The following is a 17,200-nucleotide window of genomic DNA, read 5'->3' on the forward strand; positions in this document are numbered from 1 at the left end:
TTTTTAAGCGCGTTCTATTTCAATACATTTTGTTACTTTATTTCGCTCGTTAACAACCTAACTCCCACCGCAAAATATACAGTTAAAGAAAAAAAAAACAACAAAATTCATTATTTTGATAGCAAACCCTTGACTCAACAATAAAAATATTAATAAATCAAATTTTAATTAACTATTCTGCTAAAAAACTTAACCACAAAAGCGCAGCGCGTCGAACCGTTAAATCTCAATTTACGCAAAAAAACGATGAATAAGGAACACGAATAGTAAAACCGGTTTTTGTTCAAACAAAAATTTTCGGGAAACAAAAAAAAAAGATTCGCTACAAATAACTGTCAACACCCCTTCAGTGAAAACAAAAGAGTTGGAAAAAAATTAAAAATAAAATGATCGCGGCCCTAATCCGCTGTGCCGTGGGAATCGCAAGGTGAAACGTATCCGAAACTAATTTAAAATGTAATATTCTTTCCTCTGTTGTTTACGAATTTTTGATTAAGAAAGTTATTACTATTTTTCCTTTTTGTTTTTTATTTTCGTAGCTGCGATTTTATTTCCTATTTCTGGAATTTTAGTTTTAGAACGAACATTCGTGTTTGTAGCGTTTGAATTTGGAATGAGAAGTTTTGCGGACGGAATTACTTAGTAATTTTACGTTGGAAATAGACGTTATTAGATGTTCTAAATGAAAATGCGAATAAACTAAATTAAGTGTTTTTAAAAATTAACATAAGCGACAAGGGAATTACATTCGAAAATACATAAAGGATACGTTTATATGACAAAATATCTCCCGCCAAAATCAATTCTTATTTTAAACAGCACTTCTACATTCGTCAAACCAATTTTAAAAGCAATCATAGCTTATGACAACGATTGTGGATTCAAATTGACATTATTAACACAAAAAATATCAGTAAACCGGAACGTCAAAGACATAATCAAACCATATGCCCAAAACAAACAGTCGTTGAAAAAGAAAAAAAAAATACCTAATCGAGTCCGCCGACAAGTTGATCACAGGTAATAATAGAATTATCACAGATTATTGTTATTTACATATCCTTTGTAAAACCGGATGCGACATAAGGACACAAAAACGATTTAATAATAACTTTGACGAAGGACCTTAACCCTTTCTTGGTTTAACAAAGCTTACAATATGTTGCCTTGTCTCGTTTCTTTTTTTTAATTTTATAAGGAAGGGATCATTCAAATTTGGAACGAGTTTCACCTCGGAGTAATCTGAGGTCAGTTTAACATGAATCTTTGAACAAGATAGACGTAATTTTAAAGTGTTTTGTATTCAAATATACGCGTATTTGTAAACTTTATCAAGTGATGTGTTGATTTATTTCATGAAAGGACTCTAAGTTTCAGTGAAAATGAGTCAGTGTTTTCTAACTACAGGTAAGTTTTCGCTCCGTTTTGCCGTCGGTATCAAAAGTATTCGCCAAGACGTTTGAATTTTCGACCTATAAAATGTTTTGATTTCTAATCATATTATCTAATCACATCACTTTTGATCCTGAAAATATTCAAATGTTTATGTTTGATTTGGAAATTATTCTAATCATAATTCCTAACACTAAACAACGTCCTAAGATTCCTAAAGTTGTGAAAAAAGATCACTCACCTGTATTTCATTGACCAGTTTTTCAGTCATAATCTTGTGGTCTGGCGTGGCTGGCGGCTGCGGCGTCGGAGGCGCCGGCCCCGGCTGGCTGTGGCCCTCCCCCAGCTGGTCCTGGCTGGGAGAGCCTGGCCGGCTCCTGTTCCAGAAGTCCTGCATCTTGAACTGCCTCTGCGCCTCAGCCGCTTGCTGCAGAGTTGGTATGTGGAGAGATAGAGGGGCAGCGCGGAGGTCCAGCGCGCTGCCTCCCGCGGAAGCCTCGGGGTTGCCTTCGGCGGCGGTCATCTTGAAGGAGTTCTGGAGCCAGCTCGCCACGAAGTTGTCCTCCTCCTTGGGAGGGTCCAGCAGCCTCGGGAACGGCGGCGCGGCGCTCGGCTCAAACGCGCCCTCGCCGCCGACCTGCTCGCCTTCCTCAGCTATTTTCGGTACTTTAGCCTCCCTCGGTGAGCCCTCCTCTACCGCTTCCGTCTTCCGATACTCATGGAGGTCCCTGTACCTCTCCTGCAGCGCTAGGGATATGTTTTCATTGAAGTATTTCAACATTAATTCCAGTTTCGGACGTATCGTCACAACGAGGACATGCGATCGCTCGCGGTTCTTTTATTCACACTCTTTTCGTACTCCGACGATGTCTTCGGATCTGCAATACAACAATCTTTTTAGCGCGACGCGTCCGAAAAATATTTCCGAAAAAAGTTATCGCGGTTTAAATTTATTTAATTTTTCGCGGCCGAGTCACCCCCGGAAAAGCGCAAGTCCCGTGGAAAGCGGAAACGAGACCTTCTTGAGACGCGGGCGGACGACGACTAACTTCTTGGTGGAAAACTTGAGCGTCGCGACGCTTTCTTGCGGGGTGGGGCGGACGCGCGCGCCAGGCGAAGACGCCGGTCCAACTAGCAAGACGCGGCGCCGCCCCCGCCGCCTTAGACGTAGCCAAGAACATCCCCACCGACGCCGGGCGCACGCGCCCCGCGTTTTTTCCGCGGAAAAATGCGTCCGGTCAAGGAAAAGACGGCGCGGCCGGCGGCGAGCGGCCGCCGTGTGACCGCCGCCTCGCCCCGCGCGCCGCGCTCCCACACACTCGGACACAATTTCCCCAAAAACGCATGACGGACCACTCGGACTACTACGGCCGAAATAAGAACTATTAAAAAGGGCGCTAAGGACGCCGCAGGGTGGTCGCCCCTCTCGCTCGCCCGACCCCGAGCCTATCCCACCCTTGCATGTTAGAACGGGACGAGTAGAGCTCCCCATTTTTTTCTAAGCCGCTATTAGTGAGGGAGGAAATGAAAAAGAATGGGTTTCTTTGTGATTTTTTCTTAATGACGTCTATCTCGGTCGCACTTAGAAGTTTCGTATATCGCTGTTTCGCATAGAGTTTTTAAGCATTTCTTTTCGCGACGCCTCTTTTACTATTGTATTTTTTTTCTATATTCAGGCGGGGCTTAGCTTATGGGGATTTAGCCAACGATATTTTTGTGAGATTTAACTTTTTCCTGTTTTACCTAAAGTTAGGGAAATGGGTTGCGGAAGTTGGGATTTTCCGCCTTCTTTGTATACTTTACAGCTTTGAACTAGAAAGAAAGTTATTTTTAGAAACATGGAAACTTTTTAACGTATGTTTTTCCTTTTCAGGTACTTTATCCTTTATTGAAGACCAGTTCTACAAATCATTAGATTTTTCTAAGTTTAGTTCTAATCTACGAAGTGAAAGCTTTGTATCTTAGTGGGGCGCTGTGTTCGCACCCCCGCAAAGCTTTTCCTTTGCAAAAACCTTATTCTGCTACCCCACGGCAGATGGCGTAAGTAACTACGAAAATTTTCTTCGTCTTAAAGTTAGACTACTCGAATTATAAACAGTGTTTTAGTTAATAATAATCAGGATTGTCTATTATTTGTTGATTTAACAGAGTTTTTTTTTTATAATTAGGTATGTATTATTTTTGTTTAACTTCCTATTTCTAATTTATTTCCCTGTACTAAGACAGCACTGCCCTCTATATGTATTGTTTGACTAAGGGTAGTTTATTACCCAGGGCTATTTAATAAATATTTAACTTGTGTAAACTATACCTACTTTATTTATTTAATTAGTTACGGTAAGATCTAGTATCTATTCAATTTGTCTGAAAATGAAAATTAGGTATTATTTTCATTTTATGAAACGCTTTACTGTTACCAAAATTAGACAAACTATATCGACATTCTATATTTAACCAATCTCAAAACTCATTAAACATTTAACAATCAACTCAAAAACACTGTAACCCACATTAATTTTCAAATAAAGTGCTCTAATCACACAAAGTTTTTTCTTTACCACTCCTTTATAGGTACCTCCTGTTTTACCTCAACAAATCATTAGCAAGTATAAATTGCTGTAACAATAATAATGTAAGGAGGGGCAATCTTGGGAGTGACTATATACGGTCTATGAACACGGTAGGTTATTTGAAATGACTTAGAAAAATTATATGTATTGTATACTTCAAGGTAAGTACTTAATTAGTTCTAGGTATAGGTACTGTGTCTCGTAAGTACTTAGTGATATAAACGACTTTGAATAAAGAGGTTATGATTTTGGTACAATTTTGAGTTACATGGTTTTTCAATTTTTTGCTACATTATTTATATAATTTTTTTTTTTTTTTCATATTTTTTATAATATTGGCAATAAATAAAATTGCATATTTTTACATTGTCTGTTTTCGTATCAATGATAATGATTTATTGCAGTTAAACAAATAATTGGATAAGTGGCGGTCAATTGGTTAATGTTATGTTAATTTATTCCATACAGGTAATATTGAATCGTGCGCATTATTGTCATAATACTTTTATGATTTACATAATATTATAAATATTAAAAAATGAGGGTCCTATTCACTGTAAGTCCTTTAGTGAGTCTATAAGTAAAACTAACACAAAGTAAACCATCATGATTATATTTTTTTCTTTAAATATTTTTACAAAAGTTAAGTCATTAAAAATACTCAGAGAGAGACTCAATGAAAACCTACAGTAGGTAACTACCTATATGAGATTTACGTATTTTCAAATCCCAGTTAATAATACTAAATACCTATTATTATACAGCTCATTACAGTTCCCAAAACCTAGTATATTTTTCGTAGATTCTAAAGAAAATATCTATAAACACAAGGGGTTGCGAAAACCCTTAACAGAGGGTTGAAAATATATCCGATAGATGGCGAAACCGGTTTCTAAAATGGAGACTCTAGTGATAAAATTCACAAATACTGTGTTATTTTTCTCAACAGTGATTAAGATAATTTCTTATCTCTTATTTTATTAGCATTTGAACTATTTAGATGTCAAATAAAGGACAATAAGCAATGTTTTTAAATTTTATGTGTAGCCGATATTGCGTTGTTTATATAGCATTAAATGCTACAGAATAAGTTCACTTATATTATGTAGTTATTTGTGTTAAATAAACTATATGTAATTTACCTAACCAAGTTTTTTTGATCTGGATGCTTCAGGAAGTTCCTGAAGCAAGTACATAATATCAATCTCAATAAGTATTTCAAAATAGGAATAGAATAAAACAAAAATAAAATAATATCTTAAATATGTTTAAATTTAGAATATTTAACATTCGAAGTTTGAATATTATATGTACATCCAAACTTCGCAAGTTTCTACGTAGACGACAGATGACGCTACTGCCCTACGAAAATGCTGTCTCTCTACGAAATGTAGGGTGATTAAAAAATAGTAGTAAGTCCAAGGTTAAATCCTACAAATGATATCTTAAAAAGAAACAGCTACATTGAATAAATTAGTTACTATCTAAACTTTTTCCAAATATATTGGGGTCGGCTTCCAGTATAACGAGATACAGCTGAGTAGGTATCATTCTTTTACATGGAGCACCTATCTAACCTCCTCACTTGAGTGAAGTAGTTTAAGATTTTTATTTCATATTGACCTATTTACAAGTTCTTTCGAAACATCTATAGCTAGGTGCATGGTTCCAAGGAGTGAGTCTTATGGAGATGAATTAGCAAGAAACTCCCTAGACCCATTACGCCGACCAAAGATACATTTTCTTACTAGATGGGCATAGAATGTAGATTGGTACGATTGTAGTCACCTTTAGAAGGCTCTAAATTAGGCTGAAGCAAAGATGCTTTCCCGACTGACAGATGCCTATAAGGTGACAGAAGCAGAGTGACTTCTAAAGATGGCTGGACAGTGATATTCTAGTTTCAGCCTTAGCTAGTGTTGATTATTTATTAGAGGCAACTAATGTGACTGGAAATGTGTCTAAATGTGGGTCTCAGAAGATTCTCGTGTCAAGCTATTTGCTGAAGTGGACCTTTTAGATGAAATTGACGTTTGCTGTAGATAAATGGCGTGGTAAGTGTTATATTATGTATGGGTTTTTGGAAACTTTACTGTAACTATTAGGTAGTATCCGTTCTATTTGTACACCAGAATAACCTTTAGGATCGGTGAGGACTTTCGAAATATCATTTGGACAAAATATTTTTGAAACTAAAAAACAAATAAGTACCCAAGAATAAAAAAAAACTATTTAAAATAAGAAACTCTGTATACATTTCAACAATCTTCATAACGGACGGACAGACAGTCGATTCGAATAATAATATCAAATTAAACAATGAATCGAATGGCCTGCGTGGTTGACCCTACGTTTTAGGGACCCCTCTACAATGGTAACAAAACCGAAGTCGCATTCATTTTATAAAGTTTTAAAACTTCGCATTTATTTTATAAAGTTCCGATTTTTATTTCGAAGAAACTGAATGCAATATTTTTTCAGCGGCCAAAAGAACGTTTAATTTCAATAACGAAAAATAAAATACAAGAAAAGTTAAGCTGTATTAAATTGGCCACACGAATCTTTCACGAAAAATTAAATACAAAAAATTGTGCTCAAATAAATTGTGCAAACGAATTTTATTAACACCTTAAAAATTGTTTTTACATCGACGAATGCAGAGATATTTTTATTTTCTTTAAAGAAGTCTCGAAACACCATCAATTTTATAAATCAACAAATATCTACAGACTCATTTTTATTTTCTCTCAAAAATCATTTCTGAAAAATTCTGCAATGTTTATATTTTTAAAGAAAAATCCCAGTCTTCCACGATTTATTTACGCAAAAAAGTCAAACAGAAACGCGGTATAAAACGCAACTAATTAACAAAACATCCAAGCCAATAAAATAGAAAGGTGTAGCAGATCTATCACTGATACGAGACAGGCCGATTTATTCCAGTGCCAACTGACAGGTTAAAACGTACGTTATCTCTATCTTTGAGTAGCTTGTAAAATATTTCGCTTATTTAGCTTAAGTGAGTGGTATTTTTAAGGCGTTTGGATGTTTAGGGAATAGGGACCTTATTGGCGATGGTAACTTAATAGACTTTTCAGATCTTGGCAAGGGGTGAAGTGACCAATGTTATGAATAATTTCTAATCGAACTTCCCACAATTTAGAAAAAAAAATGCAATAATGTACAGAAACAACTAAAATTAGTTCCTATAAATTAATTACATCAAACAGTCAATAATTTCCACTCTATTCACAAGAGGAAAAAAATCTAAGAATTTCTTCACAAGTCTATGAAAAAGAACTTTAATTAAAGAAAATAACACCAATAAAAACAATGAACTCACGTTACAATAACGTGTCCACTGTAGAACAGACTCGACAGCTGTTCTCGGCCATTGTTACTTTTATATTAACTTGCATAATTTCCGGCAGCCGTATCGCACAACACTATATTATATAACTATGTAGTTTATATAGTAAAATGTATCGTATCCTCACAATTAAGAACTCTAATTATGTGTTATATTGTAAATCTGAAAGTTTTTATCTATTATTTATTTGGAAAACAGCTATAAAAGAGATAAATTCGAAAAATAAGCGTTTTAAAGTACTAACCTGCGTCTCAAGGTAACTTTTTATACCAAGAAGAGATAAAAGATGCTTTATATATCTTCACCAATTTTTACCCAAATCCGTTTAGACATTCTTGAGTTATACTTAAATAGTGTAACTAACACGACTTTCTTTTATGGAAATAGATTATCATATTGTTTTTGTTGTTATCAGCACTAGAACTGTAATATACGAATATAACTTGATATATATAAACTTAAAAACCTACCACTAAACTCTAAAATAATCGTTACCCTTCAAAATCCCAATGAACCGACAGTCATTAATTTTGTCATACATCAATTAATAATGTAACTGTTAACCATTTTAAACCACTTTTCTATTAAACCTAACCATTCATTACAAGATACCAATGGTTTTCAATATTTAATTTCTATTGTATCCAAAAAATTATAACATGTGTTGATTCTCACATTCATTAAAAAATCTATTAAGCTTTTTAGAAGCTCGTGGCTAAGTCAATCCGTCTATGACATAACGAGTTCCTACGTAGTTCATATTTAACAATAGTTATGTCTATGCAGTCAGAAGCCTGAATGTCTGGCAAACAGTCTTACCTAGGGGTATCATTTTTTTGAGTTGAAAGACTCAGATAAGCAGTCACTCGATAAATATTAGTACCTACCCAGCTGCATGGTGTTAAACTGGAAGCCGATTCCAACATAGTTGGAAAAAAGCTAGACAGATGATGATGGCTAAGTAGCAACCGAATAGATTGATACATAAAGGGTATGTAGCTCATGCTGCAGTCCTTCCTCGGATGGGTAAATAAACAAAAACTAGGATTTAATTCTAGAGGTCATTGTTTAGTTCCTTATCGTTGTATTTATTAACCACGTGATACCTTATGAGTATGAAGAATCAAAAGTAAACGAACATCCTATGTAAGTCAAGTTAAAATAGAACAAAAACGTATTAACAAAAAGTAAAAAAAAACTGGTCCAGGTAGAATACTTAGAAAAATCTAGACTGAATTAACTGTTCTACCAGACATCCTGCTCACCCCTTGAATAAAACAAGCAACACCGATCCATGTCTCATTTAAATAATTATTCTATCAGTGTTCACATCATTTTCTCACGAACTAGTCTTAGAAACTCTTTTATCTCGCAATCTTGTCTATGCCGTTCCCATAGACAAACAAAGAAGGAACCCCATCAACCAAAAACAACCGGTTCCTTATTGTTTTTTGAAAATAGAAACAAAAAAATGGCGACATTATTAGTACCCTTGCTCACCTATTGAATTTAAAGGTTGATTTGCATAAATTAAAGGGTCAAATGGATCCTGTATGGTTTTTTGCAGGGTTAAGTGCAACGGATTGATGAAAGAATCATCTAGTGTTGTGTTTCAACTGGTTTTTGGAGGGTTATGACATTTGTTAGATTTTTTTAGGTGTACTAGTATTGTGTCCAATTTGCCCCTTTGTCAATGCATGAGATTTTACAAGTACTTTGAAAGAACGGGTTCACACTTGCGATGATGTTGATAACACATTTCTACCTCTATAAAACGTTAAACTGGTACTGCCATAAGAATTTAAATAATAGGAGAGGTACCAATAACACTATGAGAGAATTAAGAAGTGATAAACTGATAATTTATTTTGAGAAAAAATGAAAAATAGTGAATACCATAGGTACAGCTCTCTCAAAAACAGGGATGGTCTGGTTATCTTAAGGCGACCAAAACATGGTTGCGGCGACGACCTAACGCCTAAACTACTGAACCTGAAAATAATATTTGTTACTTTTTACCCGGTTGTAAGAAGTGGTTCTCGTGAGACGTGGATGAAAATCGGGAAACTAGTTTTAGAACATAATGTACCCTGCGTATATCTATTGCTGCTTTATAACAGGGTTTATCTTCAAACTAGTAGTCCATTTTTTTATATAAAATTCCTATTTCTAAAATACACTTTTCTACAATCCAATCAAAAATATCCGTTTGATAAAAATGAGTTCTAAATATAGAAATGAACTAGCATTGGAAGGGTTGTTCGAATAAAAACTCGTGGGGGTCATAATGACCGCCCGCTCACGCACCGCGACCTATTTTTAATCATTTTTGGAAGAAAACGTGAAGGGTTAACATTGGATAGTGTGGAAATGGCTCTAGTTTTGATAGTGCTTAGTTATTTTTTTCTAAAATATACTAAAATGTTTAACTATTTACCTAGTCTGTAGAAATACTACATAACTATGGTATATGCTTAATACTATGCTTTTATGACCTGCGTCAAGAGCAATGCGGAATAATATTTTGTCTAGACTTATTTTTCAGCCATCGGTTCAACCATCTGAGGAATAAATATGGTAGTTTGACATATCTTCCATACAAAGACTCTCAATATATTCTTCAGATACAAGTTATCTGGCGATTGTAACATCGACCCTAATACTTTTTTAAGAAAAAAAAGGACTTATTTCAATTTGATTTAATAAATGTTTTTTCTTTATATTTTTATATATATCTTTTTTTTACAAAGTTTCTAAGACGCGGTCTCCACACTAAGAAGTCAGTAGAACATTATTGATGCGAGTATTCCGTGACAAGTGAGCGAACAAAAGCAAGTGTGTCTGTTTGTGTGATCGATAACTTAGAAACGAAACGCGTGCCTTCAAAACAAAAGTATAGGTTGTTTTTTTGTTGAATTATTAATTTTTTGATTGGGTTTCGTTGCTTTGATATGGCATAGGTAGCCTTGGTTGTGAATTGTACTCGTAAAGAAAGTCCATGTCCATTTTTGGCTAGTATCCAAACATGATTAACAATTTTTAATTAAATAGTTCTACGATTTAATCGGAAATTGTCTTTTCTCAATTAAAAAAAAAAAACAACAATTACTTAGCTATTTATAAAAAAAAGAAAAATTGTACATAATACCCTTCTTTACACCTGAAACACTAGTAGATAAGACGATTTTCCGTTTTTCTCTTTAAGTAATTCTGAACGTTTTTCCCAAAATAATTATTCAAGTGAGAAAAATCAATTCATACTGGGAAAACTCTGGAACGTTGAAATGCAAGGAAATTCCTAAGACGGAATTAATTCTATTTTAACTAAAGATGCACGTGTTCAATTTAATTGAAGAAATGGGTTACACAGATATCCTATCCTAGGTGACCTGAACAAAACATGATTGTTAACTACTCTCTATTTCGAACTTTAGCCATGTGTTTGATTGTTAACTACTATTAATATTTTGGCGGCATAGTTACTAAGTATCCACCCATCCAGAGTAGAAAAAAAAGATTATAATTTAAGAAAAAAACGTCAGTGATTTTTTTGTAAAATTAAATGTAGCCACACGGACCATTTCTGATAGTATAACTTAAACTATAATAATTTTCCTCAACCTAACATTCAAATAAAAAAAATCTATCACCAAATAAAAATATAAGCCGGATACATAAAAAACGTCACCCCTCACATCAACCGTTAAACAATTACACAAGTATCAATCTACATTCAAAAAGAAACAAAAAAAAAAATAGAAAAAAAGAGAAAAAAAACGCCCCTGTCCAAACATTGCGTGTCAAATCCCACAGCTTACTAAACGGTAGCCTCTAAAAAAATGCCCACGTGTTAATCTTGGCACGTTTGTAAAAAATGGTAAAAAAACGCCCCTCCTATCGCTCAACCAATAAAAAGTTAGAAAAAAATATGTTAAAACGGCTTTTAGAAAAAAGAGGTAATTGGTGGCGAGCGTGCCGCCTTTTTTTCTATTGAGTGTTTTTTTTTTCTGCCGTGGGGTGCATTTTTTGTCCCTATTATGAATGTTATAGACTGTGAAACTGTCAAATTGCATTACAATTATAATTTGTATGCGTTTATCGATGCATAATTTTATTAATAATAGATTGTGTAGTATACCCATATTTTTTTATAATAGGTTTATCGACAGTTTTGTACTGAAAGTTTTTTTTATTTAAGTTTTATGTCAATGCACAGTTTGACTAAGCTAAAGTTTTAAGATGCATTGATAAAAAAACGTTTAGTGAATTGATTTTACCACTTAGGTAATTTATGTTTCCGATGACCTCAGATGTCATCCATAAAAAGTAAAACTAACATTGTTTAAAGAGGCGACATCTAACGGAGAATAGTTAACACTTCTGATTCTAATAGTCTAATTAGAATTTATAATTACCAAATATTAATGAAACTAGTTAGAAAAAATACAGGTACATTCTCAAAAAACACTGATTGAAAAGTAAAACAAAACTTACCGGTTTTTTTTTTCAATTAGGTATTTTTTTCTAAGCTTACTTTAAAAACGTATTATTGATCGAAATGAAATGTGGGCTAAATACCAACAAAAAAACTTTTTTAATTTTTTTTTTTCGGTTACCCGGTAGAACAAAAAATGCATAATTCTTTTCTTAATCCACTTAAACAAAAACGTACTTTAATCACAAAACTTGTTTATTCTTTCCACACTTCAAGAAAAAAAAAACACACTCAAAATTCAAAAGCAGAAAAAACGCAAAAAAAAAACTAAAAAAATGCGTCACTATTGCGTAACAATGGAAAATTTTACCTCGTAAGTATGAAAAAACAACCGCCCTGCGCTGCGTCAACTTATAAAATTTCCATTTAAAACGCAGCATTATTATCTTTTTTCTAACGAAAAAAATGCACTCGAAACATGCATTTTAATTTCATATAAACCATTTTCTATCACTCAACTTTCGACCCAATTCAAATGAATTTAGAATTTAATTTCGTTTAAATTAATTTTCGCGCTAAGACATTTTGATTCGAGTGGTGTGCTCCTTGGTCTACTTTATTGGCTAGTGATGTGACTTTCATACTTTAAGATTTAGTCAAGATGTAGTCAAAATCTTGCATAATAGCAGTCCACAAATATAACTATTGGATATCAAAACTCTTTTACGCAGGGCATTTCTAAGTTTTTTTTTTACTTAGTTTTATTGTTATTTTGAGTCATATGTTGAATAAATCATCAAGATGGTCTTAATATGGTATGTCCTATGTCATTAGTATAATAGTAAGCATTTAAAGAGCATAACTAATCAAGTTATCATGGGATTACCTATTCATACTACGCGTTAAATCACTTAGCGTGGAAAAAAGGACGAAGGTGGCGTAAGTACACAAAGAAGGTAATGATTTTCCAATTCCACCAAAAAAACCCTTTCAGAGAATAGTTTTATTATAAAAAAAAACATTCTTATAGAATCCCTATCTAATTGGTAAAAACTGTTTTAATATCTGTGGAGTAATTTTTGAGTACCTATATAACGAACAGACACACTTCTTGGATTGTTTTTGCTATAGGCACAAAGCTGATGAGATTGATACTATAAATTTCTAACAAAATCTATACACAATTAGTAAGCCGAAGAGTTTGTTTGTTATAACGTGCTCTCATCAACTGATTAGTAAAATTATTTCAGTTTCAATTACTTGTAAAGAAAGGCTAAGCTTTTATCCGGGTGCAAGATAGTTCGAATATATATAACAATAGGAATCAGAAGGCAGAAAGCCATCAGATCACCACTTGGTCGTTCAGTCTAACTGGATAATGAGTATCTGTATTTTACATGGAGCGACTGCCTATCTGATCTCCTCAACCCCAATTACCTATAACAACGTCATATTTCTCGCCATCAAACGTAAAAGTTTGGCGAGTTTAGACTTAAGAAACACCTATGTAATTATTAAAATTTAAATAAATTTAAAAAAAAACACGATTTCCCATTTTCAGGACTTTTCTTAACCTCTACCTGACTGGTGTCTCTCAAGAGAAATCGTGGAACAAATGCCTAAATTCAATGTTGTTGAAAAACCATTCGTGTAGTTTAACTCTGAGTAAAAGTCCTTAAACTTAATTTTAAACTATATTGAACCCGTATATCACCCAATAAGAGAACAACTCAATAATCGATTTGATCATAATCTTGTGTTTTATCCAATTTAGTTTTTATTTCGATCCCTTTTTGTAGTCTTCACTACTCATGTGTTTGAATTAAATGGAATTGATACTTAAAGCTATGGATTCTTCTTAAATTATATTAAAAGAGATATAGACTTACGTAAGTATTCTTTTGTTCCGTGCAAAATGGATGTGAACATAAAAAATACTGCAGACTTAGGACAATACCTAAATTAAATATTGTGCAAGTACACATTACACCTAATTTTACCCTAAATAACCACGACACACTTTTAAAATACTAACAAAGTGGTCACATATCAGTCGATCGATTATACTCTATTTAAGTCGATCTCGACTCACATTGCAATGCACATCACTAATTGTGCACTAGTGTGCACGTTATCTCAACGTGCAGTTGATAAAATTTTGAAAAATCCACAACTTTTCCGCGATAACCCCGCCCCGTTGCAAGGAAAAAAAGCTCTAGTGCTGTATTCATAGTCGAGTTGCCTTAACTAATTAACAGCAGTACCTAGCAAAACAAAATCACAGTGATTCTCTACTTATTGTAAAACCAAGTATTGATTTCTAAAATTAGTTGAATAAACAACTGACTCTAGAAATACACTTATTTTCGTCATTTGCCTACTCATTGACCAGACAATGTTTTGGTCTGTTTCCTGTATAATCAGAGTTTTACATGTAGTCTCTGACTACCTCATTTCCACATCCAACTTTCTTGGTACAATCTGCCCTTTTCATTAATTTTAAGTTTTGCTAGCACTACCAGTCAGCCTATTTCAAACAGTCTTATGTCAAATTCAAATAAAACTAAACATAAGTAAGTCATTATATCAGAAAATACTTGTGAATGAATATAAAAAAATCTTCAAAATTTTACATTAAGAATTAACTACGATGTGATGTGACAACAAACTTAAACAATCCCCAATCAACGAAAACCAACTGCCAACTCACAAAAACATACATAAGTACAAACCCAATCCAATCCCACACTATGAATACAGCACATCTTATAAATAACAACGTTATCATGGCCTAAGTACAAGTAGTATGTTGAAATCATAGGGCTCTTTGTGCGAGTGTAGATAAAGACACTCTATTCGCGACACGATGAGAGAAGCACGTCTATAAACGACTATTGCAAGTATGTAAAAGTATGACCTAATTTTTGATAGACTACTGTTTTACTGCGGTTTTTAACCATCTTACATGTTTTTAGTAATGTTATAAAGCAGCAGAATTGGTTTGTTTAAACGCGCTAATCTCAAGTACTAAGGAACCGATTTCGAAAAGTCTTTCAGTGTTAGATAGTCCATTAGAAAATTGAAGAAGGCTATAGGCTAATTTTCATCTGAGTTTCCATGAGACGTTCCACGGAACTTGATGAAAATGACAGTTTCAAAACTAACGTAATTTGTATTGGAATCTAATAAGAAAAATTAAAAATATCTATTAAGATAGTTATATTACTAAATATGCATATTGCATTTGATCTCAGTGGCGTGCACTTGGAGAGGCCTATGTCCAGCAGTGGACTGCGATAGGCTGATGATGATGATGATGATGATTGCATTTGTTTTCCAGTGTGAATAACTTACGTACTTAGTAAAACTTTTTAATAATGAAGCCACTCCAGGCAAGAAACTCTTTTCAAAAGAAAAATCTTTAAGTAAAATATGTATATGACTTACACTGTAAATTGACTATGAAAAAATTATACAATGAATGCCATGAATCGATCGACCTGTTGCTTTGTCATGAGCTCCTCAATATTATAATATAATATGAACTTTATTAAAATAGATCAATTTCAATCTGTATACGTGACTTAAATCCTAGAACAGTTTTTGTCCAGGTAGGCTAACTAAAGCTGCCGACTAACCAATCGCTTTGCGGTCTTGGTTTAACCTGCGGTTAAAACTGAACGAATCAGTTAATCTCAGAAGTTATCCTAATTTTAAAAGCTTATTTTTTTTCGATATAACCTAACATTTATCTCAGGAATATGTAGCGGTTTGGCATATTTTCTATACAAAACCTGTCAAAACGTCAATCATATACTTTGATGAAAGATATCTAGCGATTAAAAATCGGCCCTTAGTTGAATAAAGTATGTTTTAGGTTGTATTAATGACGAAATATAATCCAAGGGCTTAAGTATAGCCGTAGTAACAGCCGCACGAGTTGACCAATCTGTCAGTGGATGAATCAATATATAACCTAACTGGTACCTCCATATTTCGAAAGGCAGGTTAAATTGTCCTTTCCGATTGTTATGTATATTATATGTACATCTTTGACAATCGTTACAGGTAGCCAGAAGCCAGCAAGTCTGACAACCAGTCTTACCAAGAGATAGCGTGTTGCCCCTGACAACTGGGTTGAGGTAGGTCAAATAGGTAGTCATTTCATGAAGATGCACTGGTACTGGTTATGGTTATACTTTCGAAGCTTTTTTTTATTTTTTAAAAAAAAAATAGGTTCTTTTTATAGGCTATCGACTTTGAGAAGGAATGGATAGAATAAATACCTTTGTTTTAATTTTTCAGGTTATGCAGATTTACTATTGAATATCATGCTGAGGCTTGAAAATGATTTGCCATAATGCATTGGCCCACGCCCGAGAGAACCACTTCCTGCAATCGGGTAAAGAGTAACCTATGATCTTTCTAAGGCTCTATTATTATCCATTTTTTCCCGGTTATTTGTGTACCCAATTTATTTCAAATGAGATCAATAGTTTTTGCATGAAATTGCGACAAACAGACAAACGAAGTTTATGTCGCTTTTATAATATTAGTAAAGATAAATAAATTAATAAATAAGTTGAATTAAATAGTATTGAGAATGACGACAAAGACAGGTGTTTCTTTTAAGACACGGATATACTCGTTAAAACTACAGAACCTCAGAAAAATAATGTATTATAAAATACTTAATACATTACTTAACTAACAAAAACTATAGTTTAATTTTATGCGTAATAATTATTAAAGTTATGTGCAAAACTTTTCGCTTTCATACAATGTATTAGTACCATATATGTATTTGTACACATACAGAGCTTGTAAGGGTTGTATAAATTTTTATCGATGTTTTATAAGTTGACAAATATGGTCAATAAATATTCCTTTTTGTGTGCGTTTGTATAAAAAGTAATAGATAATCTTATTATGTTCATAATACCTCTATATTGCGTTACAGATATACCTACTTAAAAAAAATAAAAGATGATTCTGGTCTGGCTAGACAAATGATTCATGGAAAAAAAGATATCTACAAAGTACCGATGTCAAATAATTTGATATATTAGTCAAAGTCAAAGTCAAAGTCAAAATCATTTATTAAAATAGGCTAATACGATTAGCACTTTTTAACGTCAAACTTTTACATGAATGACAGCACCCCCAAAACGCCCCCCTTTCACCACTTCCTAGTGTTATGGCTGGAAAGAAGAAGCGGTGAAGAACAAACTTCCCAGCAACACAGCTGTCTATTACAATTTAATTATTATTAATTTATTTTACAATTATACAATTCAATTTCAATTTCATCAATTATTAATTTAAAACACCGAAAAATACAAAATAAAATAAAGCACTTTTATTCCACTTCAGAGCTGCCATCTGCGTTTATCTGTGAAATAATCATTAACATTATAATATGCCTTTTTAACA

General features: G+C 33.5%; 1 protein-coding gene across 16 annotated transcripts in view; it reads right to left on the reverse strand.

The window, feature by feature from the left end:
• The window catches only part of LOC110375050 (zinc finger protein 135), a 107,622-nt gene that overhangs the window by 58,344 nt on the left and 32,078 nt on the right, over positions 1 to 17,200 (reverse strand). For 15 of the 16 annotated variants that reach the window (XM_049849570.2, XM_049849568.2, XM_049849564.2 and 12 more), the window contains exon 2: positions 1,634 to 2,270. In XM_049849570.2, the coding sequence (XP_049705527.1) occupies positions 1,634 to 2,173 (540 nt within the window). In that variant the 5' untranslated portion in view covers positions 2,174 to 2,270. Of the gene's footprint in view, positions 1 to 1,633; positions 2,271 to 12,137; positions 12,216 to 17,200 lie in introns of those variants that run through there. The other variant, XM_049849557.2, reaches the window with a different exon arrangement.

The sequence above is a fragment of the Helicoverpa armigera genome, chromosome 26 (assembly GCF_030705265.1).
Source record: "Helicoverpa armigera isolate CAAS_96S chromosome 26, ASM3070526v1, whole genome shotgun sequence".
Taxonomy (NCBI): domain Eukaryota; kingdom Metazoa; phylum Arthropoda; class Insecta; order Lepidoptera; family Noctuidae; genus Helicoverpa; species Helicoverpa armigera.